This window comes from Perognathus longimembris, chromosome 2, assembly GCF_023159225.1.
Source record: "Perognathus longimembris pacificus isolate PPM17 chromosome 2, ASM2315922v1, whole genome shotgun sequence".
Taxonomy (NCBI): Eukaryota; Metazoa; Chordata; class Mammalia; order Rodentia; family Heteromyidae; genus Perognathus; species Perognathus longimembris.
The window spans coordinates 49,876,837-49,901,482 of NC_063162.1; the positions used below are offsets into that span (position 1 = coordinate 49,876,837).

The 24,646-nt window shown below is 40.6% G+C and overlaps 1 protein-coding gene across 3 annotated transcripts in view; it reads left to right on the top strand.

The window, feature by feature from the left end:
• The window catches only part of Lrmda (leucine rich melanocyte differentiation associated), a 1,039,777-nt gene that overhangs the window by 4,107 nt on the left and 1,011,024 nt on the right, over window positions 1–24,646 (top strand). For all 3 annotated transcript variants that reach the window (XM_048339109.1, XM_048339108.1, XM_048339110.1), the window contains exon 2: window positions 4,914–5,014. In XM_048339109.1, coding sequence (XP_048195066.1) covers window positions 4,914–5,014 — 101 coding nt within the window. The remainder of the gene's footprint in view (window positions 1–4,913; window positions 5,015–24,646) is intronic.

Below are 24,646 nucleotides of genomic sequence, written 5' to 3' on the forward strand. Positions count from 1 at the left end.
TGACTCATCCAAGATAACACAGCTAGTAAGAAGCAGCACAGGAAACCAAATGTGTGGGCCTTGGGCTGTTTGAGGTACTTACTGCTCACCCTGGCAAAGAGTGAGCATCATAACTTAATATCTCGTCAGTCTTACTCCTAAAAAAAAAACCTGTCATGTTTGGAGAGGCCCCACAAAGTGACTGTCCCTATAGCAAGAGAAACTTGGAATCATTTGCAGTCTTGTTCTTCTAGTTTCTGCTCAAAGAGGCTGGGTGTGATCTTATTTCTCTCGCTGCTATTCCTTTCTTTAGGGATCTCTTTAACTTGATGTATTTTCTGATAAGGTTGCTCTTTCACATTTTTCCACCCAAGGTAAAAAATCTTAGGGTACAAATTATATGAAACATTTGTTCTTTGATTCAGTCTCAATCGAGGATTGACTAAAGGCAGTGACTGCCTGACTTGGATTATGCTCTTGTTTCTATGCCACTTAAGGTCTGTTATCTCTACCTTCCTTGTCCTTTTGCTGAAAAATTATTTTTGGTGTTATTTTTCTCATAAATCAGTTGGTCCTTTGTGCCAAGAAGCTTCCTGATGTCCTGAGAGGTCCTCCTTTCGGAAGCACATTTTTTTCATTTTTTTCTTTGAGAGAGAGAGAGAGAGAGAGAGAGAGAGAGAGAGTGTGTCCTGGGGCTGGAATTCAGAGCCTGGGTGCTATCTCTGAGCTTCTTTTTGCACAAGGCTAGCAATCTACCACTTGATCCACAGTTCCACAGATAAGAGTCTCATAGACTTTCTTGTCCAGTCTGGCTTTGAACCATTATTTTTAGATCTTAGCTTTCTGAGTAGCTAGGATTATAGGCATAAGCCACTGGTGCTCAGCTCTTTAACATTAAAAAAATTATCCTTAAGTAGATGTACAAGGAGATTTCAATTCAACAAATCAGTTTATAAGCACACAGCATCTTGAGTAATGTTATCCCTTCCATCATTTTTCTTCATCTTTTCCAACTCCACCCATCCTTTCAAGTTATGTAGTTCCATTTTTACATAGGCACATTGAATATAATGACTATATTCACCTACTACTACCTCTTTGCATTTCAGAAGCACATCTTATGTAAGTCTCTCTTTAATTCTTTTTCAGTGCCTGGCAGTGGTTGCTTTCTGCTTTTAAGCCTTTCTAGTTGATTTGAGCCTAGTGGGCTTAACTGACATCTAAAACCTGCAGTTTGCCATAGATTGGTCTAAGCATGGCTTCCCAAGTTCATTCTTATGCTAAATTTTGGAGATAGCTCTTTATGTCTGCAATGGGAGCAGGTTATGTTTTAGGATGTTATATTGAGATCACATAATACAGCTGATGAAGCTTTTGTCAGAAATTATCTATCTGAATGCTATCCTTTATAGCGCCATTTGGGAAACCACAAAAGAAAACAGGAAGCAAATATTCTTGTCTTTCCTAGGCTCTGGCATCCTTCTTGGACCTTCATTGTGGGATGAGAGGCAGTTTTTTTGTCAGCTAGAAAGGTACCTTTTAAAGACAAAGCATCATGATAGATGCACTGTTGACCTTTGTTGGGCAAAGAACACCCACATTCTCATGGAGTGTGGTCCCCAAATAAGTCCTTGTTCCTGGTACAGAACTTGGAGTAAGTTCTATCACTAAGAAATTATGTTACACAGAATTGGTCTCTGGAGTCTTAATTTTCTTTTATAAAAGATGAGGTTTGACAACCCAGATTCCTACTAGGTTTAGTCCTTGGCCATTCTGTCCAAGTCAGCTTCTCTGCTATGCATATCATAGAGGTCTTGAGAGAATGATATGTACAAAATAGGGGTATATATTGGGGTGGATGGCATGGATTTTCCAGTGAGGCCCATCAGTAGGTCCTGGCTCAATGTAAACTTAGAAACAGATAAAGCTGCTGATCAAGAAAATCTCCTCAGGGATAGATTGGGGCTTTATAGCTACTATCTTCTCTCAGTTTTTGGTTTTACTATCTCATCTTAGACCTATGGTTGTTTTTTTTTTTTTTTTTTTGTTTTGTTTTTGTTTTTGGTTATGGGGCTTGAACTCAGGGCCAGAGAGCTGTCTTTGAGCTTTTTCACTCAAGGCTAGAGCCACAGTCCACTAAGAGACAGTATCTTCCCAAGTTAAATTGTTTTTATTAAAGTCAGGTTTTTAAAATTTTCCCTTTTTCTTTCTCCTTCCCCTCCTCTGCTCTCCCCTTCTATTATTTTCTTTCCTCTTTTTTTTTCCCTGGGACCTATCTATAATCCAGGCTGGACTTGAACTTGTTATGTAGACCAGACTGGCCTTAAACTCATTATCCTCCCATCTTAGCCTTCTTCTTCTTTTTTTTTTTTTTTTTTTTTTTGGCCAGTCCTGGGGCTTGGACTCAGGGCCTGAGCACTGTCCCTGGCTTCTTTTTGCTCAAGGCTAGCACTCTGCCACTTGAGCCACAGCACCACTTCTAACCATTTTCTGTATATGTGGTGCTGGGGAATTGAACCGAGGGCCTCATGTATACGAGGCAAGCACTCTTGCCACTAGGCCATATCCCCAGCCCCCATCTTAGCCTTCTGAGTGCTGGAGTTACAGGTGTTTAATACCATACCTTGTGCACTCTTGTATTTTTTCTGTCCCATCTTCGTGCCATTTACCCTCCTGGAATGAAATTACTTGAAGGTGCATAAATGGAAAGGCAGTAAAAACAGTTTTTCCCCATTGCATGGGAAAAGGGTGGGTGATCATTTGAAAATGAAGGGTGCTGGGGTATACTATCGCTTACATTAGGTTGAACCACATGATGTTCTGTTTTGTAGCTCTGCAATGGTTGGTTATTGGTCAGTGCCATAGTTCAATTGAGTCATTGTGTGGTTCAATCTGATATTCAAGCATGTGAGATGCTTGCCGTATTTTTGTTCATTAGGAAACAACACTCTGGAGCAGTTTTGCTCATTCTCATGTCATTTATCTGTAGAGAAGAATGCAGATTTGTAGGGAGGCAGGATCAAGGTTGTACGAGGGTAACCAGGTCTGATTTTTCACTGGGGGGGGGTAAAAGGTGGCATACTTTAGGAGTGTATCATGGATTATGGTGCACTAGCTTTCTCTGACACATGGGTTTGTATTTTCCCATTTTGAAATTAGGTGACAGTGTTGCCTGTAGGCTGCAATCTATTGAAAATGGGTGCTGGTGGCTCACACCTGTCATCCCAGGTACTCAGGAGCCTGAGATCTGAGGTTTGTAGTTCAAAGCCAGCCCAGGCAGGAAAGTCCATGAGACTCTTATCTCCATTAAACTGCTCAGAAAAAGCCAGAGGTAGTGCTGTGGCTCAAGTGGTAGAGTGCCAGCCTTGAGCCAAAGAAGCTCAGGGACAGTACCCAGACTCTTATGTTCAAACACACACACACACACACACACACACACACACACACACACACACACACTTCTAGCCAGGTGCCATAGTTAGCAGAGGCAGACAAACCTGTGAAACTTTTTTGTCGTTGTTGGTTGTGGGACTTGAATTTTGGACCTGGGCGTTGTCCCTGAGCTCTTCAGCTCAAGGTTAGTGCTCTACCACTTTGAGCCACAGCACTATTTCCGGTTTTCTGGTGGCTAATTAGAGATAAGAGCCTCACAGACTTTCCTGCCAAGTCTGTCTTTGAACTGAGATCCTTAGATCTCAACCTCTTGAAGCTAGAATTACAGGTCTGAGCCACTGGCGCCTGGCTGTGAAACTTTTTATCACCAATTAATTACCCCAAAAACCCAAACTCCAGAAATGGAGGTATAGCTCAAACACCAGCCATGAGCAAAAATGAGGTGAGAGCTTGAGGCCCTGAGTTCAAGCCTCAGTATTGGACTAAAACAATGAATTGCAAAAACTGGATAGTAGAAGTAATGAAAAAGCCAAGAGATCATCTTACAGTCAGAAGTCCTGGGAAGTATACTTAAATAAACAGGTAAAATAAAAACCAAAGGAATGCCTAAGGAGACAATGATGTTAGCCAGTGGCAAAAGAAATTGTGGTCACATAGTTGTAAGGTCCACTCCTGGGAGGGCTCCATGCAGATGCCCTCACCTGTTTAAGTCTGTGCCCAGTACCTAAGTTACCTAGGTAACTGGCACACCTGGAGGCAGTTACCTCTTCCTTCTCTGAGGTCAGATCCAATCTACCTGGTCATATCTCTCGCCTTCTCCTATATAATCCAGCTCAACACGGTCCCCACTCTCTTTCCTTTTCTCTCTTTCTCTCTCTTCCCCTTCTTCCTTCCTCTCTGTCTCTCCACACCTCCATCTTGTGTGGGCTGGCAGTTTGCTTTCCCCCCAATAAACTCCTTTCTGCCTGAAACATGTGGCGGGTTTCCTTTCTGGCAAACCTTACAATAGTTTTGTCCTGTTGCCTTTGAATCATCTCTGCTGTGAGTGTGGAGGGCATTTATACACAGTGGCGACAGAGTAGTGGTCTGGGAGGTTTTCTTGCCCAGCCCTCCTTGTACCAGTTATGTGCTGTATTGTCTAGGGACCTGTGTGTTATTGGCTAGTTGGGAGAAGGATCACAGAGAAGCAGCTGTTGGAAAGCCCCCCCCCCCCCGCCCCGCCCTGCAAGCCAGAGAGGCTGATTGGTGAAATGACTTCCATGTGCTCTGACATTGGGGTTCTTTTGGCCACCGGAATCTGACCAATTTTGGTCTTAATTTCCATTGTGCCAGGATCGGTCTCCCATCATGCTAACTGTGCCAGGAAAGGGCAGCTGTTGGCAGAGCTCCTAAAACTGATGGGATCATGAAATAGTCACTTTGTAGCTTTTTGTGTCTAGGAGCTTGCATACAAACTTTGGGAAGCAATCATCAGATCAATGACTGAGGGTTGTGAGTGGCTCTTTAATTTCCACATTGTTTCTGTTTCATCTAATTTCCAGGTGTCCTACATAGGCCAAGACTGCAGAGAAATTCCAGAACACCTTGGCAGGGACTGTGGACATTTTGCAAAGAGGCTGGATCTGAGCTTCAACCTTCTGAGGTATGTAACCTTCACAAGATGCAGGCCAAGCCTGGGAGGCCCCAGTTCCCCTGGGGACATAAGGGCCTGCGGAGAAAAGTCAAAGGTACCATTTCTGCATAGTGTGTCCTGTTATTCAACACACATACTCAGACATGTGGAATCACCACCCAAAAGTTTGGCTTTACTTTGGATAATTTCTTGGGTTTCCTTTTTGTACTGCTAAAGAAATGGCTGGCATTTGAACATCAGACAGCTTGCATCATGAAGCTACGGTGTTGTTGGCTTTTTTCTTTCCCTTTCTCTGGGTGCTCATGCAGATGGGTTAGGATCTTATTGGGGGAAGGAATGAGCTGGAGCTAGCAAGAGTGGTCTGATGTTTAGGAATGCATTTTTGGAGATTAACTGTCTCCCAACGCGTCTTCTAAATCACAGGTAGTGTGTGTATATGTATGTGTGTTTTCTTTCTTTTTGGCTTTTTAATGAATCAGAGCCTTAAATATTTGTGATTACAATCTCTCCCAGATGGTGTTTCAGAGGAATCACTGTGGGTGTGGTGTGGGGTAGCGTGAGGTGGGCAGATGGGGGGAGGGAAGGAAAGTCTCTAACAAAGGTTCTCATCTTGACAAAAGGGAAATGTGATTTTGTATATTATTTTAGCAGACAGAACACACTGTTGTTTCAGTTCTTCCTAAAAGCTTGTGAATTTTGCTGGTTTGAGAGCTGGGGAGGCAGTTGGAAAGTAGGTGTAAGTGGAATAAATAAGCAGGGGTCAGGGTGGTTAAAGTGGTTTCACTCAGAGCTTGTTTTCCACAAAGTGCCCTCCTTCAGATCTGCATGATTATCTGCTTGGGGGATAGACTCTGTCCTGGAGAGAAGAGTAGCCTAAATCCTCCTCCAGTGCTCAAGTGCTTTGCTGCTTCCAAAAGTTGGCATCTTTTCTCTTCCAAACTGTTGAGTCAGGAAACTTGGGAATTAAAAATTTAAGGAGGGCTGGGGATATGGCCTAGTGGCAAGAGTGCCTGCCTCATATACATGAGGCCCTGGGTTCGATTCCCCAGCACCACATATACAGAAAATGGCCAGAAGTGGCGCTGTGGCTCAAGTGGCAGAGTGCTAGCCTTGAGCAAAAAGAAGCCAGGGACAGTGCTCAGGCCCAGAGTCCAAGCCCCAGGACTGGCAAAAAAAAAAAAAAAAAAAAAAAAAAAAAATTAAGAAAAAAATGCTGGGTTCTGGTGGCTCACATTTGTAATCTTAGAGTGGTTCAGAGCCAAACTGGGCAGGGAAGTCTGTGAGACTCTTATCTGCAATTAACCACCAAAAACCCCAGAAGTGCAGTTGTGGCTCAAGTGGTAGAAAACTAGCCTTGAGAAAAGCTCATGGACAGTGCCCAGGCCCTGAGTTCAAGCCCCAGGACCTGAGTTATGGTCACTGTGTGTCTGATCTTATGTTGGTCTGTAGCTGAGTTGGGGCAAGGATACATGAAGGAGGAGGGAGGCCTAAAGCTTAGAGGGAGTTTATATTTAGGGCTTAATTAAGCTGAAGGGTGTTATAGACCAGAGTAGAGGAAAGCACATCTTACCTGACAAGGGTATATTGGGTTGAATCATTGTTGACTTTCTTTATTGGTAGGCAGCACTATTTCTCTTGAGTATTAGAGGAAAATGTGAAACTACTCAGCTAGATAAAAATCTTGAGATGGTTTAGATGTTTAGCTAATGCTTCTTAACAAGGATAAGGGGAAGAGAGAAGGGAAGAGATAGGAGTCAGCAACTTACTTTGGTTGTATTATACATGATCCAAGTCTGCTAGGTTTCAGAGATCAGGATATCCAAGGGAAATATTTGAGTCTGTGTCCAGTATTCTCTAGGAGTGTGTCTACCCTCAGTTTCATGGGATCACAGAGAGTATATTTCCCAGGAAAATGTGCACTGCACCCCAATTCAACACAGCAATTTCCTCTGACATCTACATCACTTGACTGTGGTTTTCTTCCTGGCAGCTAATGTGACCCCTTTGGGACACTCCATTTTTTTGAAGCTCTATGCAATATTATTGTGTAGTATAGATTGACATTGTGTATTTGTGTGTGTGTGTGTGTGCAAGTGTGCTCATGTGTATGTGTATGTGAAAGAGACAGACCAAGAAAGATAGCACATGACAGGAGGCAGATTAGGACAGTTCTTTTCTTGGAAAGTTTTTGGTGCCATAATTTTCCCTGACAGTCCTCCTCATTAGGTAGGGCCAGACCTTTTGCATGTTTCCCCCTCACTCTCTTAGTCTCTTTCTCTGCTTCCAGAATTTCTTTCAGAAACATAAAATTCTCACTTTGTTGTATAGAGAAACATTAAAAGTCTACTCTCCTTTCCTCTGCAGCTTTCTTTTCACATCCAAAGTCATTATGAAGATATTACTAGAGGGTGAATAATACTGTAGATATGGCATTTGTGAATGAAGATAGCAAAAAATAAACTCACTAAAAGCTATTGAATAATAGAGGAAAGTGGGGGTAGAGAAAGGGAGAGTACATGAGAAAGTCATTCTGATTAAAGTATTATGTATGCATGTGAAATACCATGGTGAAACCACTTTGAACAATTAGCATACCCTATAAAAATGAAGGACAGAAGTGTAAAAGAGATCCTTCCTGTGGTTTGGACATTGTGGGAGCCAGGAGGGTGAATATAGTCAAAATCCTTCAGGAACATGTGTAAAATGGAACAATGAAGCTTGTGGGGAAGCTTGTGGTTTGTAAATGAGGGGTGGGGGAAGAAAAGGGATGAGGGAGAGTGATGGAGAGGTGACTAATCATGATACATTGTATGCATATGTGGACATATTAAAATGAACGTCTGTTATGTAACTAATGGATATGAATAAAAATGCAAAAAAAACCCCACTACAAAACAGATACTGCCTTAAATATTTTTTGCTTCTCTAGTGGCAGGATAAATTGTGGTCATCCTGGACAAGAGGTTCATTGTATTCATCTTTTGAATAAGTAAACCATGCACACAGTATACTTTTAGAAGGATCAAAATTGCAAACAGTGAGACAAGATTCTCTCTCACACCTGTGCCCTTTATCCCCCTCCACTTCTGCTCTGAACTCTTTTTTTTCCTTTGTACATTCTTTCCTTTTTTAATTTTTTATTTATTTTTTATTGTCAAAGTGTGATAGAAGGGTTACAGATTCATATGAAAGGCAGTGAGTATATTTCTTGTTCTACTTGACCTCCTCCTTCATTTCCCCCCTCCACCTTTCCCTCTCCCCCCAAGAGTTGTGCAGTTGGTTTACACCAAATGGTTTCTAAGTGTTGCTTTTTGAATGGTTTGTCTTTTTGTTCTTTTTCTCTCAATCCTTGTATTCCCTCTCCCTTCCCCAGTTCTACTACCCGTATCAGACAATATCCAGGGTACTCGGATGTAGCACAGTGGTAACGAGGGTACAGCCACAGGAAGGGCAAACTAGACAAAACTAGACAAACAACTCAGTCAAACAAACTGACAAGGAAAAAGAGAAAAAAAAAGTAGTACGAGTTCACATGGCATGCTGAGAACAATCACAACAGTGGCACAGCTCTTGTTTCTGTAATGTGGAGTTCATTTCACTTGGCATCTTCTTATATGGTCCTGTGGGTATAGTTATTGGGGTATTTTGGTCTTCTACCATGACTAGCCTATTCCTATACTAGCTATTCCCTGTGAGAGACACCATAGGGTTTATATTTCTTTGGGTCTGGGTCACTTCACTTAGTATGATTTTTTTTCCAAGTGCTTCCATTTCCTTACGAATGGGGCAGTGTCATTCCTTCTGATGGAGGCATAGAATTCCATTATGTATATGTACCACATTTTCCTGATCCACTCGTTTACGGAGGGGCATCTAGGTTAGTTCCATGTTTTAGCAATGACTAATTGTGCTGCGAGCAATGAACATTGCTGTGCTGGTGGCTTTATTGTGTTCTTGCTTGGAATCTTTTGGGTAGATGTCCCAAAATGGGGTTGTTGAGTCATAGGGGAGCTCTATGTTTAGCCTTCTTAGGAACCTCTACACTGCTTTCCAGAGGGGGTGAACAACTTTGCATTCCCACCAACAATGTAGTAGAGTTCCCTTTTGGCCACATCTCCTCCAGCATTTGTTATTATTAGATTTCCTGATAATAGACATTCTTACTGGGGTGAGGTGGTATCTCAATGGTGTTTTGATTTGCATTTCTTTTATGGCCAGTGATGTAGAGCACTTTTTCATGTGACTCTTGGCCATTCTCATTTCCTCTTCAGAGAAGTCTCTTTTTAGGTCTTTAGCCCATTTGTTGAGAGGGCGCTTGGTTCTTTGTTTGCTTTGGAAGAATTTAACTTTTTGAGTTCTGTGTATATTTTGGATATCAGGCCTTTGTCCGTTATATGGCTGGTGAAGATCTTTTCCTAATCTGTGGGCTTTCTATTTATCTTGGAAGCTATGTCTTTTGCCTTGCAGAAGCTCTGCAGTTTGATACAGTCCCACTTGTCCAGACTTTCTTTGATTTGTTGGATTTCTGGGCCTTTGCTGAGGAAGTTTCTCCCTGTGCCAAGGAGTCCTAGAGTTTCTCCTATTTCTTCTTGCAGAGTTTTCAGGGTATCTGATTTAATTTCCAGGTATTTGATCCATGTGGAGTTGATTTTGGTGCAGGGTGATAGACAGGGGTCTAGTTTTTGTTTGTTACAGGTGTTGACCCAGTTTTGCCAGCACCATTTGTTGAAGAGGCTGTCTTTGTTCCAACCTATATTTTTAGCTTCTTTGTCAAAGATTAGGTAGCCGTAGGTCTGTGGGTTCATTTCTGGGTCTTCAGTTCTGTTCCATTGGTCCTTAGACCTGTTCTTGTGCCAGTACCAAGCTGTTTTTATTACTATAGCTTTGTAGTACAATTTAAAGTTTGGCGTTGATATTCCTCCTGCACTGTTCTTTCTACTTAGGATTGTTTTTGCTATTCGAATTTTTTTTATTGTTCCATATGAATTTCTGAATTGCTTCCTCTATTTCATTGAAGAATGATGTTGAGATATTGATGGGTATTGCATTGAATTTGTAGATAGTTTTTGGCAATATTGCCATTTTCATGATGTTAATCCTCCCAATCCAGGAGCATGGGAGGTTTTTCTATTTCCTTAGTTCTGCCTTAATTTCCTTTTTTAGGTTTTTAAAGTTCTCATCATAGAATTCTTTCACTTCTTTGGTTAAGGTTATTCCTAGATATTTTATGTTATTTGAGGCTATTGCAAAAGGTGTTGCTTTTCTGATTTCAGCTTCTCTCTTCAGGTTGTTAGCATATATAAATGCCATTGATTTTTGAGCATTTATTTTATATCCTACTTTGTCAAAGTTTTGGATCAGCTCTACTGGCTTGGGAGTAGAGTCTATGGGGTTCTTTAGGTATAGGATCATGTCATCTGTGAAGAGAGCAACTTTAACTTCATCTTTTCCTATTTGGATCCCCTTTATGTTTTCTTCTTGTCTAATTGCTCTGGCTAGGAATTATAGTACTATGTTGAAGAGGAGAGGAGAGAGTGGACATCCCTGTCTTGCTCCTGATTTTTAAAGGGAATGGCTTCAGCGTTTCACCGTTTAGACTTATGCTTGCTGTTGGTTTGTCATAGACTGCCTTTATTATATTCAGGAATGTTGCCTGGAATCCCAGTTTTTCCAGGGCTTTTATCATAAATAGGTGCTGGATTTTATTGAACGCCTTTTCCGCATCTAGTGATATAACCATGTGATTCTTTAATCTTGCTCGAGTTGATGAGGTGGATTACATTAATTGACTTGCGTATATTGAACCATCTTTGCATCCCTTGGATGAATCCAGTTTGATCATGGTGTACAATTTTTTTGATGACTTGTTGAAGGTGGTTGGCCAGAATTTTGTAGTGGATCTTTGCATAGATTTTCATCAAGGAGATGGGTCTGTAGTTCTCTTTCCTTGAGGTGTCCCTATCTGGTTTTGGGATTCACATTATGCTAGCATCGTAGAATGTGTTTGGTAGTGCTGCTCTGAACTCTTTATTGTCAGTTTTGGTGACATCTTCCAGGGAAGTCCCATGCAAATATTAGCATGTGAATTTCATAACTTTCTTCAGCATATTGAGTATAATTAACAATTGAGAATTTTGTTTGTGTTGTACAGTGTGATGATTCCACATATTTGTGAAACAAATATTGTGAAATGCCAATAAACTCAAGCTTATTTACATACCCATCACTTCACATATTAACCTTTTCTGAAGTGAGAACCTATGGTCTTAGCAAGTCCAAGTATATAATGTGGTGCATTATGTTTAAGGCTTTACTCCCTTTTAAGTTGATTCTTGTTAAGTAATATGAAATAAGGGCCCAATTTTAGTCTTCTTAAAAACTCACTAAGCTCCAGTAACTGACCTCCATCTATCCATCCCCACCCACTGTAAACATTTTTCTATTCTTAGCTTCCACCAGTTGGACTTCTTCAATCCCATGTGTGAATGGAGTAATATTTGTCTTCCTGGGCCTGTCTTATTTCACTTAGCATAGTGTCTTCCAGGACCATCCGTATTGTCACAATGTCAGGGTTTCTTTCCCTTTCAAGTGAATAGTATTTCATTGTGTGTATGTGCTATCCAGTTTTCCTAAGACCATTTATTGAAGAGACTTTACCTTATGTGTTGTTTTTGTTGAAGACCAGTTGACTGTAAATGCTTGGATTTATACCTGGGTCCTCTGTTAAGTTTTATTGGGGAGCTGGGAATATGGCTTAGTGGTAGAGTGCTCGCCTTGCATGCATGAAGCCCTGTTCAATTCCTTAGCACCACATAAACAGATAAAGCTCAAATGGTAGAGTGCTAGCTTTGAGCAAAAAGGAAACCAGGAACAGTGCTCAGGCCCTGAGTTCAAGCCCCATGACTGGCAAAAAGAAAAGTTTTATTGGTCTATATGGATTTGATCTTTAGTAGTCATATGAATTATGTGAAAAATGCCAATGGAATTTTGATAGAGGTTGCATCAAATTTGTTGATCACTTAGGTACTAAGACTCTTTTGGCAATATTGTTCTGATTCAAGCACAGGCTGCCCATTTATTTGTGTTTTCCTTAATTTCTTATATCCATGTTTTATATTTTGCAGTGCATACATGTTTCACTTCTTTGATTAAATTTATTACTAAATAGCTTTTTATTATTTTTTAGATTTCATTTTAAATGGGATTGCCTTTTCAATTTCTTCTTTGGGTAGTTCTTTATTAGTGTGCAGGAATTCAACTGATTTTTATATGTTGATTTTATGCTCTGCATTGTTTCTGAATTTATTTACACTCATTTTTTTGTAGAATCTTCATGTTTTTCTGTCATATCATGTCATCTACAAACGGGCAATTTCACTTTTTAATTTGGATGTTTTTTATTTCTTTTTCTTGCCTGATTCCTCTGGTTGGGCTTTCCAGTACTATACTGAACAAAAGTATTGAGAGTGGTAACCCCTGTTCTATTCCTGGCATTAAAGGAAAAACGTTCAGTTTGTTGTAATTTAGTGTGATATTTGCTGTGGGCTTGTCATCTGTAGTCTTATGTTGAACTATATATTCCTTCTGTATCTAAGTTGTTGGGCATTTTTATTATGAAAGGATGTTGAATTTTGTTGAATGCTTGTGTAACTTTGATCCCTTATTCTGTTAATGTGGTACGTTATTTATTGATTTATTTATGTTGAGCCTATTCTTGATGATATATGATGTTTTTAATGTGCTGTTGAATTCAGTTTGCTAGAATTGTTGAAGATCTTTACACCTGTGTGTAGCAGGGATATTGGCCTGCTATATTCTTTTTTTGTGATGTCCTTATCTAGTTTTTATATCAGAGGTAATGCTGGTATTATAAAATAAGCTTGCAAGTAATTCCTTCTCTTCTGTTGTTTGAGAAGGTAAGGACTGACATTAATTCTTTAAATGTTTGGCAGAATTTACTAGGGAAACTATTTGGTCTTGCGCTTTTCTTTGTTGAGGGGTGTGTGTGTGTGTGTGTGTGTGTGTGTGTGTGTGTGTGTGTGTACTATCCCTGAGCTTTTGTGCTCCAAGCTAGTTTTCTACCACTTAAGCCGCAACTCTACTGCTGGCTCTTTGGTTGTGAATTGGAGATATGGGTCTCAGGGACTTTTCTGTATGGGCTTGCTATCAACTGTGATCCTCAGATCTCAGCCACCCGAGTAGCTAGGATGAGAAACTGGCATGAGAAACAGGCATGAGAAAGTGGCATTCAGCATGTTGGGAAGTTTTTGATGACTTATTTTCCTTGCTTATTATGAATCTGTTCAGGTGAACTTATGTGGCCAGATTTGTGTTTACTTCTTGTCAAGATAGTAAAAGAAAGGGCACTAGGTTTCTACCAACCACACTGGGAACATCCTTCTTTGCTGTCTTACCAACCGTAAGTAGCTATCTACCATCATCCCTATTAATCTTGTTCATAAAAGAGCTCTATTCATTCCCTTATGGCTACCTGTTCATGCTGGTGGGAAGAGGACTTATAGATTTATGAGCTTTCAACTTTTGCTTGAAGTTATTTTATGTGTTTTTTTTTTCCTTCCTATTAGACCTCAGGGTTTTCTGTATTAATGTCCAGTATAGTGACTCTATCTCTGTTCAGTGGGTTGTCCAGTAATAAACTGCTCACCTTTCCATACAGAAGGTCATGGATTTCAGGCTGTATTGTTTCAATGACTTTGCCTTGGAGGAAATTAAAGTCATAGGAGCCAGTATGTGACCTGTCAGGACGGAAGTTAGAAAGCAAAACAAGAAAACAAGCTCAAATGAAACTGTCTGCTTGAAAAGGTCCAAATGTTCCTCTTTTTCTGCCCTTTCAGTCTTGGGTCTGGGTCTTTCTGTTGTGATTGGCTGTGAACCAGGTCAGCTATAGTGACTCTAAAGTGGGGCTGGCTTTTTAGGTGAATTTTTCAGGGTCAGGTTCCTGCCATATACCTTGGAATGAGGACAGAGGATTTAGGAAGCTAATCATGTAACAACCAGGAAGAGTGACATTTTGCTCCTTGAATTTTTATGCATTAATAATCCATGGCATGAAATTATACTGAAGATCTTTATTTTTGAAGATCGTTTTTTACAATAAAATAAACTATTGAAATATTGGAGCACTTAGAAAAATATGAAGGAAATGGTCTTTCTCTCAAATCATTGGGTAGTCTTACCAACAACAAATTGCCACTGTTAACATTATATTTCTTCCTACTCTTTTTGTTCTGTTTTTATTTTTTTTTACAGGCCTCTTTTTGAAAATGTACTTTTATAGTTAAGATGTTTTACAGAGGGGTTATCATTTCATAAGTAAGGTAATGAGTACAATTCTCTTTCTACCACTTTCTTCCTGTTGCAGCTTACAAGTTGCATAGTCAGATTTCCTCATAGTGTATACTGAATATCAGGACTATATTTATTCACCCTTCCTCCCTCCATTTCTGCAGCTCCTCCTTGCCTCTTTTTTGTGCTATTTTAAAAAATATGCTGTTGTTCATATTGTGTTGGAAGTATTTTCCTATTTTTTTCTATTTCAAAGTGATGTACAGAGAGGTTACAGTTTCATACATTAAGGCATTGGATACATTTCTTGTACTGTTTGTTACCTCCTCCCTCATTCCTCCCTCCCCCCTTGTTTTCCTATTTTAATAGTTACTATATCACAATTGTGTTTGTGTATGTGCGTGTGGGTACATGTGTGCACATGCCAGTACTGGGGCTTGAAGTTGGCCTAGACATTGTCCTAGACATTGTCCTAGACATTGCTTTTTCTCCTTAAAGCTGGTGCCCTATTACTTGAGTCACTGCTCCACTTTTGGCTTTTGGTATTTAATTGGACATAGGAGTTTCATTGACTTTCCTGCCAGTGCAGGGAAGTCTCTGCTTCAAACAAGGATCCTCAGATCTTGTGAGTAATTAGGATTACAGGAGTGAGCCACTGGTGCCAGGCTTGTCTTACAATCTTCAATGATGTTTAAGAAGTAATTTTTTTTTTTTTTTGCCAGTCCTGGGGCTTGGACTCAGGGCCTGAGCACTGTCCCTGGCTTCTTTTTGCTCAAGGCTAGCACTCTGCCACTTGAGCCACAGCACCACTTCTGGTCATTTTCTATATATGTGGTTCTGGGGAATCGAACCCAGGGCTTCATGTATATGAGGTAAGCACTCTGCCACTAGGCCATATCCCCAGCCAAGAAGTAATTTCTTGGTGCTGAACATTTAGGTTGTTTCCAGAGTTTTACTATATTAAGAACTCTTAATATGTCCTTGCAATATGTACCAGTGAGTATGTGTAATTACTTGCTTTGAACAAACACATAGAGACAAAATTGGGGGTGGGAGAACATATATATATATATATACATATATATACATATATACATATATATACATATATATACATATATATACATATATATATATCAATCAGGTTGCTCTCTAGAAAGGTTATACCTATTTCTGCTACCAAGAGTACACAGATATTCATTGGCCCAAATTCTTCCTCAAACTTCTTCATATTTTACCTTGCAGATTAGTAAAGAGAATCTAGTGCCTTAACCAGTGTTGGTTCATGTGCTCAAGACAGAGACAGCTTTTTAATGAACTATTCCAGTATTGATACTCCCTCTTTCTGACTAGGGCAGGGCCCAGTTTTCCCTGGTCCCATTCCTTTCATTCAGGGCTCTGAATGGTTTTGAGTGGATTGCCTGCTTAGCTTGTTTAGTACAGCAGGCAGCACAGAGCTCCTTCGGCAAACAGTGATAAATATTCCTATGTCAATCTGGCAATAAAAGCAAGAGGGTTTAATTGATCTATGGCAACAAAAAGCTTACATTTTAAAAATTAAATTATTTGCAGTCACATCTTATTTAGTATCACTTTGATAAATATACAGGGTGAGGAATTGCTTAGAAGAAAATTTCTCTAGATGGGAGCTTGCTTGTGGCTTTCCTGGCTTTAGCCAGGAGGTAGAGAAGAACTAAGGAGTTTATGAGCTTAACAGCCTGTGGCTTTGTCCTCTCCTCACAGCTGCCAGAGGTCATCTGATACTCTTGTCACCTTCTTCAAGGACAGACATATCACACTTTCTTTGTCCATGTTGTGAACTGCATGGTGGAACTGAACCTGGTAACTTGCACATTGGTTGGGAAAATGTTTAGTGTAATGAAAGAACCAAGACTTGATGGCTAGGCTACCATGGCTTGAAATCTTGCTGAGTATTTTACTGGCCTTGGTGTAATTGCTGACATGCTAAGTGCTGTTTATATTTTGCCCACTAAACTTCCTGGGATTGCAAGAGGTCTTCAATAGACATGGGTATTCTCAGTACTTAGAACATTATATAAGCAAGGCTCAGAGCCCAGGCTTGACCCACTTTGCTCTCTAGTAATCTCTTCTCTTTTAGCACATGTTTTGTTTGCATATCTCTGCATCATTTGGATGACCACTGGGCAGAAGCTTTAAGACCTAGTGCACAGTTCACTAATTTCTTTTCCATTATCATCAGCATCAGTCTTGGATTTTTAACTGTAATTGAGCAAAACCTGCTGCTGATTTATTTTGGGCACAGAGTTTGAGTAAGAAATCTATGTTGTAAAAGCATTGGGATTATTTGTTAATTCAGTATAACCTAGCCTAGCCTAATGAATACAAATACCTTAAGTTTTCCAAATGTCTCTGTATTTTGTATTCTGAATCCCTGCCAGGTAAGAACATACACTGTGTTATAGATCAGTCAGGTTGAATGAGACACAGAATTTCTTACCTAGGTTATCAAGAGAACAGGGAATAAATACTCTGTTGGTTGTGAGTCTTCATCAAATAGTGTCTTTGTAGCCCTGTGCCTTGTCTGTACTGATTTCCAAGTGCCAAATATCCTGATCATCTGTGGGAACAGACCAATACTGGGTGGGGGAGATGACAGAGCTCCCATCAATAACCTTGGAGGGGAAGAGGTATAGGTAGCAAAGGTAGGCTTTGCAAAGATGAACTGTTCGTGAACTGTCATCATAGTTCTATGTCATGGGTAAATCTTGAATGATTCTAAGCTAAACGGTGCTGTTAAAATCTTTATTTTGGTCCAAGAATATCTTTGGCCCTGCTGCTGTTTGTAGCTACAGTCAAACGGCAAAGTGGACAATAAGTTGATAGGTAGTATGCAATAAGTTGATAGGGTCTTACTAGTAAAACCTTGATCCTTTTTTACTTCCAGCACTTTTTGGCATGATCCCTTGGACTGTACAAACGTAGAATCCATTGTGACCATACTTGGAAGGAAGAGCACTGTCGGACTGTAGTGGGCAGGACTAGGCTTGGGAAGTGGTGGGCAGTTGGAGAGAATTATTATGGGCCAACAAGGCTTTCTTGAAGCTCATTTTCTCCTGGATGTCAATGTTCCCTGTAGTAGTATCATTTAGAAAGTTTTTTTCTTGTTATATCACTAAAACTGGTGGAAGTCATTACAGTAGGGTTGGAGGAGATCCTGCGTCCCCAGCCACACACGTGCTCCCTCAAAAATTTTTTTTTTTTTTGGCCAGTCCTGGGGCTTGGACTCTGGGCCTGAGCACTGTCCCTGGCTTCTTTTTGCTCAAGGCTAGCACTCTGCCACTTGAGCCACAGTGCCACTTCTGGCCATTTTCTGCATATGTGGTGCTGGGGAATTGAACCCAGGGCCTCATGTATATGAGGCAGGCACTCTTGCCACTAGGCCATATCCCCAGCCCTTCCTCTTATTTTTCTAAAACATTTCTAGTTTAAAAAAGTTTGGTAAGGGGCTGGGAATATGGCCTAGTGGTAAAATGCTCGCCTCATATACATGAAGCCCTGGGTTCAATTCCTCAGCACCACATATATAGAAAAAGCCAGACGTGGCGCTGTGGCTCAAGTGGCAGAGTGCTAGCCTTGAGCAAAAAGAAGCCAGGGACAGTGCTCAGGCCATGAGTTCAAGCCCCAGGACTGGCAAAAAAACAAAAGAAAACAAAAAAGTTTGTTAAGGCAGGTCTTCACCAAAGCCTGTGTAGGCTTGCAGGTAAAAGGAAAGCCCCAAAGGATTGTTTACAAATCATTCTCTTCTTCTCCTCTTGGGTTGTGAAGCTTGGTTCATATCCCAGGTCATGGTCATAGGAAAAATGACTCAGCAGTTGCCATAGCTGGAACATTTGTTCTAGCCTTGGAACTAGTGAACCTTGAGTCAGATAACTACTCAAGATTGGAGTTTGAAGGAAAAGAGCTGGTGTGCGTGCATGTGTATGTGTGTGTGTGTAATATAATGTATGTATGTGTATACAAGTATACACAACTTGCACTTGGACTCTCACATTCACACAATTGCTATCTGGAAAGCCTCTCTCCTCAGAGGCCGTACTGCCAATTGTAGCTGTTCCTGGTCTCCTATATGATGAAAGAGGAGCCATTTACTCTTTGCTGGGTGTCTGTTTAATTGCAGAAATATAATAACCCTAACTCTCCCTGGCTGAGAGTTCAATAATGAAAGGTGTCCTCCACCCAGCTGCTTTTCCTTTCCCTTTGCTCCTACCCACTTCACTGCTCCTAGCACAAGGTCACTTAGGTAGGCTTTTAAATAAAAGACACACACAGTTTAGGTTTCATTTAGACTTTTATTTTATTTAATTTTTTTTTTAAAGATTTTGTCTCCAGGCTTACTGTTATGGAGATCAGCTATGTACCCCCACCCCACCTCTGTACTACCTCCCCCTTAAGCTTCTCCCTGACTTTATACAGAGCCCTATTTTTTGGTCTCCTGGGTGTCTGCTTTTTCTCTGGTTCTGAGGAAATTAGAGACTAGTACAACAGGGAAGACCAACAAAAGAGGTTTAAAAGGAAAAAAAAAATCCCCAACCATTCTTGAGATAAAGCAAGACCTTATTAAAAACAATTGGGGGGAGAGCAGAAGAGGAGGTGTTAACCCCCACACAGCCGGCTGCTGCCTGCCACTGGAGAAGTGTTTTAAGAAAATGTACCATTGTTAAAACTTTCCTTACCCCACCCTTGTTGGTTTTAGTTATAAGGTAGAGAAATATTTTCCCCATAATTGGGTAACTCTTAATAGTAGCAATTGCATATTTATCAGTATGAGGGGCTGTTATTAATGTAACTGTCAGGCCCAAACACATTTCTGCATTAAATCCATTTAGTATGTGCATTATTCGGGCTGGAATGTCATTGACACATCAAAGCCCGGTAGGCATGGAGAGCTCAGTGCCCTGCTGTGGCTGCCGAACAGACCCTTGATCAATAAATGTAACATGTTAATGCAGAGCAAATAGAATAAAAGATTTCTTTGACAAGACATGAAAAATCACCTTGTGGCAGCTGGCATGTGATGCCGGTTCTGGGGAGACACTAGCAAAGTTGATCTGACATGTAAAGAGGGGAGATGATGGCTGTAAGGTGCTTTTGTTTCAAACTTCTTTCTTGACCTGTCAGGTTTTGAAGGCGCCTCAATGGCTCTTTTTTGTCATGTGAAAATTGTAGTCTTAGGTAGTTATGAAGCAGTTATCTCTTCTCAAATTGTGAATGCTGCTGTTTAATTGATTCACTTAGCATTTGAAACTGTCACGCATTAATAATTGCAAAATCCTGTAGATCCGGTACTAGTGTGTCATGCTTAAATGTGTAGTTATCAGAAAATTAATATCCTTAATGAACCGGTGCTTTCAAACTAACATTGCATGAAATCTCTTCTGCCCTTTCATTTGCTGAAGCCACAATCCGCCAGTTTACAGAGAATCACCTCTCGACAGTTTGCTTTTTTGATGCCCGACAAATGCCAGCTTTGCTGTGGGTACATCGAGTGCTCAATGACAATAAATATAGTAATTATACTGGAGTTAGTAATTAACATAATTGTAGTCAATTACGACAAATACAGTGCAGAGCTAAATAAATGAGAGGGGAGAAATTAGCAAGCTAATTGATTTATCTTTACTTGGCTTCCTATTATATCTACCAGGTTTTTTTTTTTTTTTGGTGGTGGGTGGGGGAAGAGGAGGAGGTGAAGAAGCCCCAAAGGATTGTTTACAAATAACAGATTTTGTTTTGAAGTTGCTTTGTCTTTTGACTTATTACACTTCACCCCCTACTCTGCTTGCAAGGGGATAAAAGAAAGGAAAAAGAGGGAATTTAAATGCCAAGAGAACATTTTGTTAATTTAGCTATATCAAGCCGATGGCTGCGGCTAAGGCATGACAGGATTTAGCCCTTGCTTCCGTTTGAGGAGTTATAATTTTTTCTTCTCAGCTATTGCTCTGGTAAAAGACAGCATTTTATATGTGTGTCTGTGTCTGTTTCTGTGTCCTTGTTTTAAGTCTTCACGAACAAGTCTTTGCTTGATGTACAATTGGGGGCTTTATATATAGCATGCTAATTTGCTCAGTTCTGTGTTGATGGTTTGGTGGAAGAAGTGGCCATGTTTCACTTGGTCCAGCCCCACTTGATCTTGTTTCATCCTTTTATCTCTTGGTACCTAAGGAAGAGATTGGAGAAAGAAATGGGTAGTGTTAGCGGGCTCAAGGAGGGGCTCCAGCCAGGGTCCTGCCCATGTTTCCTTCTTTGCTGCTCTCCAGTGATCTTGGGGTCCTGGGCTATCACTCCCAAGACTGTTTGCAGGAAACTTTGTATTAGGGTCTCACTCACTGCCCATTTGTTTGGAGCTAGTTTATTCTGAGCTGCCTGGAGCCCTGGTTAATGGTGTTTATTGCATGTGTGCTCTTTGTTTAGTCTTTGCAGTGTGACTGCTGTTCACAGAGCTTAGGCAAAAGCGGTTATGTTTTGAGACTTGGGGTCTCATCATAGCTCTGTTTTTTCTCACAAGGTTTAGACAAAGATTTTTTTTTCCTTCTTGGTGCAGGATCCTCTTGACACAGCATAGGGGTTAGTGATCAGAGCTTTTTTTTTTTTGGTCTGGATTGTGTGCTTAAAGTCTTACCCTAGTTTTACCCAAAGGTAAAGTTCAGTAATTTTAGAACATGACAGATTGTTTTTCTTTTTAAACAACTATCCAGCATTTATATTCAACCTTGTCTATATACACTAGGTTATTCCTCTGGAAAGTCAGCAGTTTAGCAAAGCAGAAATTTGTTTAGCTTTTCTTCCTCAAGATTCTACTGAGTAGCTTTCTAATGTGGCACAAAGAGAGAGGCAGTAGGTAATCACACACAACCTTATGTAGAGTTCAGTTCTCCAGGGCATTACAGTGCCACCATGTCCCACTACACTGGGTGTAGGACACTGCTTTGTGTGGCCATTCTTTGTGTGCATTTCATTTGGAAATCAATTTGCGATATAAAATATTTAGACATAAGGAGTTACTTAAATTATTTACAGATTACAGGCAAAATGGGCTTTCTGATGAAGCCACAGATTAGTTTAGTGCAGATGTGGGATCTTTCTTTGAGGGGAAAAGACTTTGTGTTTTCAGGGGGCAAATCATGTTGGAATTCCACATGATTTAATTTAATGTGGATCCGGGAAAAATCAGATGAATTCTATGTGTAGATTTGTTTAGCTAGAAAAAGATAAATCTAGATACCATTTTATTATTGTATACCTCCAGAGACAGCACTTTCTTTGTAGATACCCGTGTGTGTGTGTGTGTGTGTGTGTGTGTGAGTGTGAGTGGTGGGGGAAGGAATAGACACATGAATAAATAAACACATGAAACGAATTTCTGGCTGTTGACCATTGTCAAAATATTCTCTGTTGAATAGTTGGGTCTCTGATCGAAGTCCCAACCTAACTGCTAGTTTTTATAGTCTATCTCCTTTTTGAACGATTTGGATGTACAGCAGAAAAACATAGACTAATGACAAAGGAAGTCTTTGTTTTTATTCTTTTACAATACAAGTTGTGCTAATAGGGGCTGGCTTTATTTTGTTCCCCTGTTGCTAAAGAAATAACAGCATAGGTGATTATTTTGATATATTGTTTTTCAATAAAATGCTGTTGGCAAAAGTCCCATTTTTTCCAAGGCCAAGATTTGGTTTTACTATCACACATACCAGGCTTAATGCAAATTTTAAGTTTTTCTTCTTAATTAATTCTACCCTAAGTCTGAGGAAGGGACCTTTTAGAACATGTTTGCAGGTTGGGGGACATAGGATAAGAGAGGATGGGAAAGTTAAATAGCTTGGATATTACCTTCTGAGAAGCTGGGTAGATGGGCAGTTTGCCCACTTGCATGCTAGTCTTGGAGAGGGTGCTCTGGAATTGCTTAGTGGACTGTTTGATTTTAGAGACTTTCTAGTGTGTTCCTTCTAAGTGCATCAGTTTACTTCCCTAACATGTAACACCTCTAATACTAGCTACTCAGGAGGCTGAGATCTGAGGATCCCAGTTCAAAGCCAGTATAGGCAGAAAAGTCTGTGACACTCTCATCTCTTATTAACCATTTACAAAGCTAGAAGTAGAGGTGGGACTCAAGTGGTAGAGCATTATCTTTGAATAAAAAAGCTAAGGGATAGCCTATGCCTAGGCCCTGAGTTCAAGCCCCAGTGCACACACTGACACACACACACACAAACACATAGACACACACATACACAGACACACAAACACACAGTAATGGGTGATCCAGGAATCAAGGAAGGGGCCTGGAGGCAGTTGTTGTCACTGTGCTGTCAGTTTGCCAGTTAAGTGGTGATTTATCCTAGTTGGTTGTTGTGAGTTCCTCGATGCCTGAGTCAGACTAACCACAGAAGAACATCCCTCCCTTTATGGTTGAACATAGCAAACCAATATCCTGAATTCTTATCTTGGAGGTTGGTGAAAAAAGCCAGCCTGAATGTGGGGTATAGAAGAAAGGAGCCTGGCAAAGGTTCATGAAGATCTTTCTATCTTGTGCTTTCCACTGAGGAATACTGAATTTATTCGAGTCCCTGACATGAAGCTTGGGAAGAATGACAAGTAGGATAAATTTAGCTGTGTATAATTTGAAGTTTTGCTTATCTTCTTCCTCTTCAGTTTGTGGGTAGAAGTAAAGCTTGAGCCACTCTTGTTTCAGAGGATACCAGTGGTCTTTTTAGCTGCCATGAGCAATTGGATCCCTCTACAAACTTGCCTGTGGTCTAGTGGTTTTTCTTCAAGGTCTTGTCATAGTTTATGAAACCTTGACAAGAGATTAATCATCTCACTAAGTGAGGATAGGAGCTGTTAAGGGTAACAAGATTTCCTCAAGCTGTCCTGAAAGGCTGAGGCCTTAGACCATTGTTCTTTGGACACCTAGATGTTGTATACCCTTAGACAATAGGGAACATGGCTCCTGCAGAGGGATCAATATTTTGATCCTTAGCATCTAAAACTTAGAAAATGTACAATTTCCCTTTTGAAGGCTTCTGTTTGAGGTCCTGGAGGAAAGAAGTGGGAGAAAATGGTGTTTCTTCCTTTACATGAAGACATAATCCAGTACTGTGCAGAGTGGAGGTGGTCATAAGGTATAGGCCAGAGTCTTCTGTGGAGGCTGGTGAAATAAGGGATGTGGGGACATTTGGTTCTCTCTGTCTCAAACCTTCCACATGGAGTGATAGGCATTGGAACAAAGAGCCACCTTCAGCTGATAGAGAGATGCAGCCTGTTGCAAGCTCAGCAGAGACTGAGGGTCTGCCCTGACACACATACATGGCAATTATCCTGTTAAGGGTCACAGCTAATGTAGTTCCTCTGTGACACATGCCACACAGTATGTTATGCCTCTTTGCACCCAACAAGGCTCTGTGGGCTGGCCCTCTGCTCCTTCAGAAGGGGAAGAACCCAAGCTCAGTGTCATCTTTCAGAAAGTGCATTTATTAAAGCTTTTCACCTCCATGATGTTTCTGTAAACCTGGCACTTGAGGGACACTCTCTCCAGAGGAGTTTTCCTTGGGTTCCTGCATAGGAATTTGGTTTACCACTGAGATGTAAGCTTTTTCAGGACCAGAAAAGCCCTTTCAGGAAGTATTCCCTGCATAAAGTTAAGCACATAGCAGGTGTCTGTCTGTTGGAAGATGTGTAGATCAATCTGGGATTTCTCATTTGCTTAAGTGGATTTTTAAAATACATGTTAATAGCTTACTGTAAAAGAGGTAACACACCTGTAACAACTAGTCATTCACCAGTTTCCCTCAATTGTTCATTTTGCTTTTTTAAATCATTATGGCAAGCAAGGTGTTCTTAGCAGCTCAAAGACAGAGTGAAGTGTGCAGTGGGGACCAAGATCTGATTATCAAGCTTATTTACTTAACTCCTATATATTATCAATTGGATTGCCTACTTCTGACACTTAAATTCCTTGTCTTCAAGTTCCTCATCTGGCCATTGGTAGTCACATGACAGAGAAGAGGAAGATTATATTTCATCTTCTTTTGTGTGTGTGTGTGTGTGTGTGTGTGTGTGTGTGTGTGTGTGCTGGTACTGGGCTTGAACTTAGGGCTTCATGTTTTCACTTGCCTTTTTTGCTCAAGGCTGGTGCTCTACCATTTGAGTGACAGTTCTACTTCCAGTTTTTTTTTTTTTTTTGCTGGTTAATTGAAGATAAGAGTCTCACAAACTTCCTTGAAAATCCCAGTTGGTTTCAAATTGTGATCCTTAGATCTCAGCCTCCTGAGTAGGATTACAGATGTGATTCAC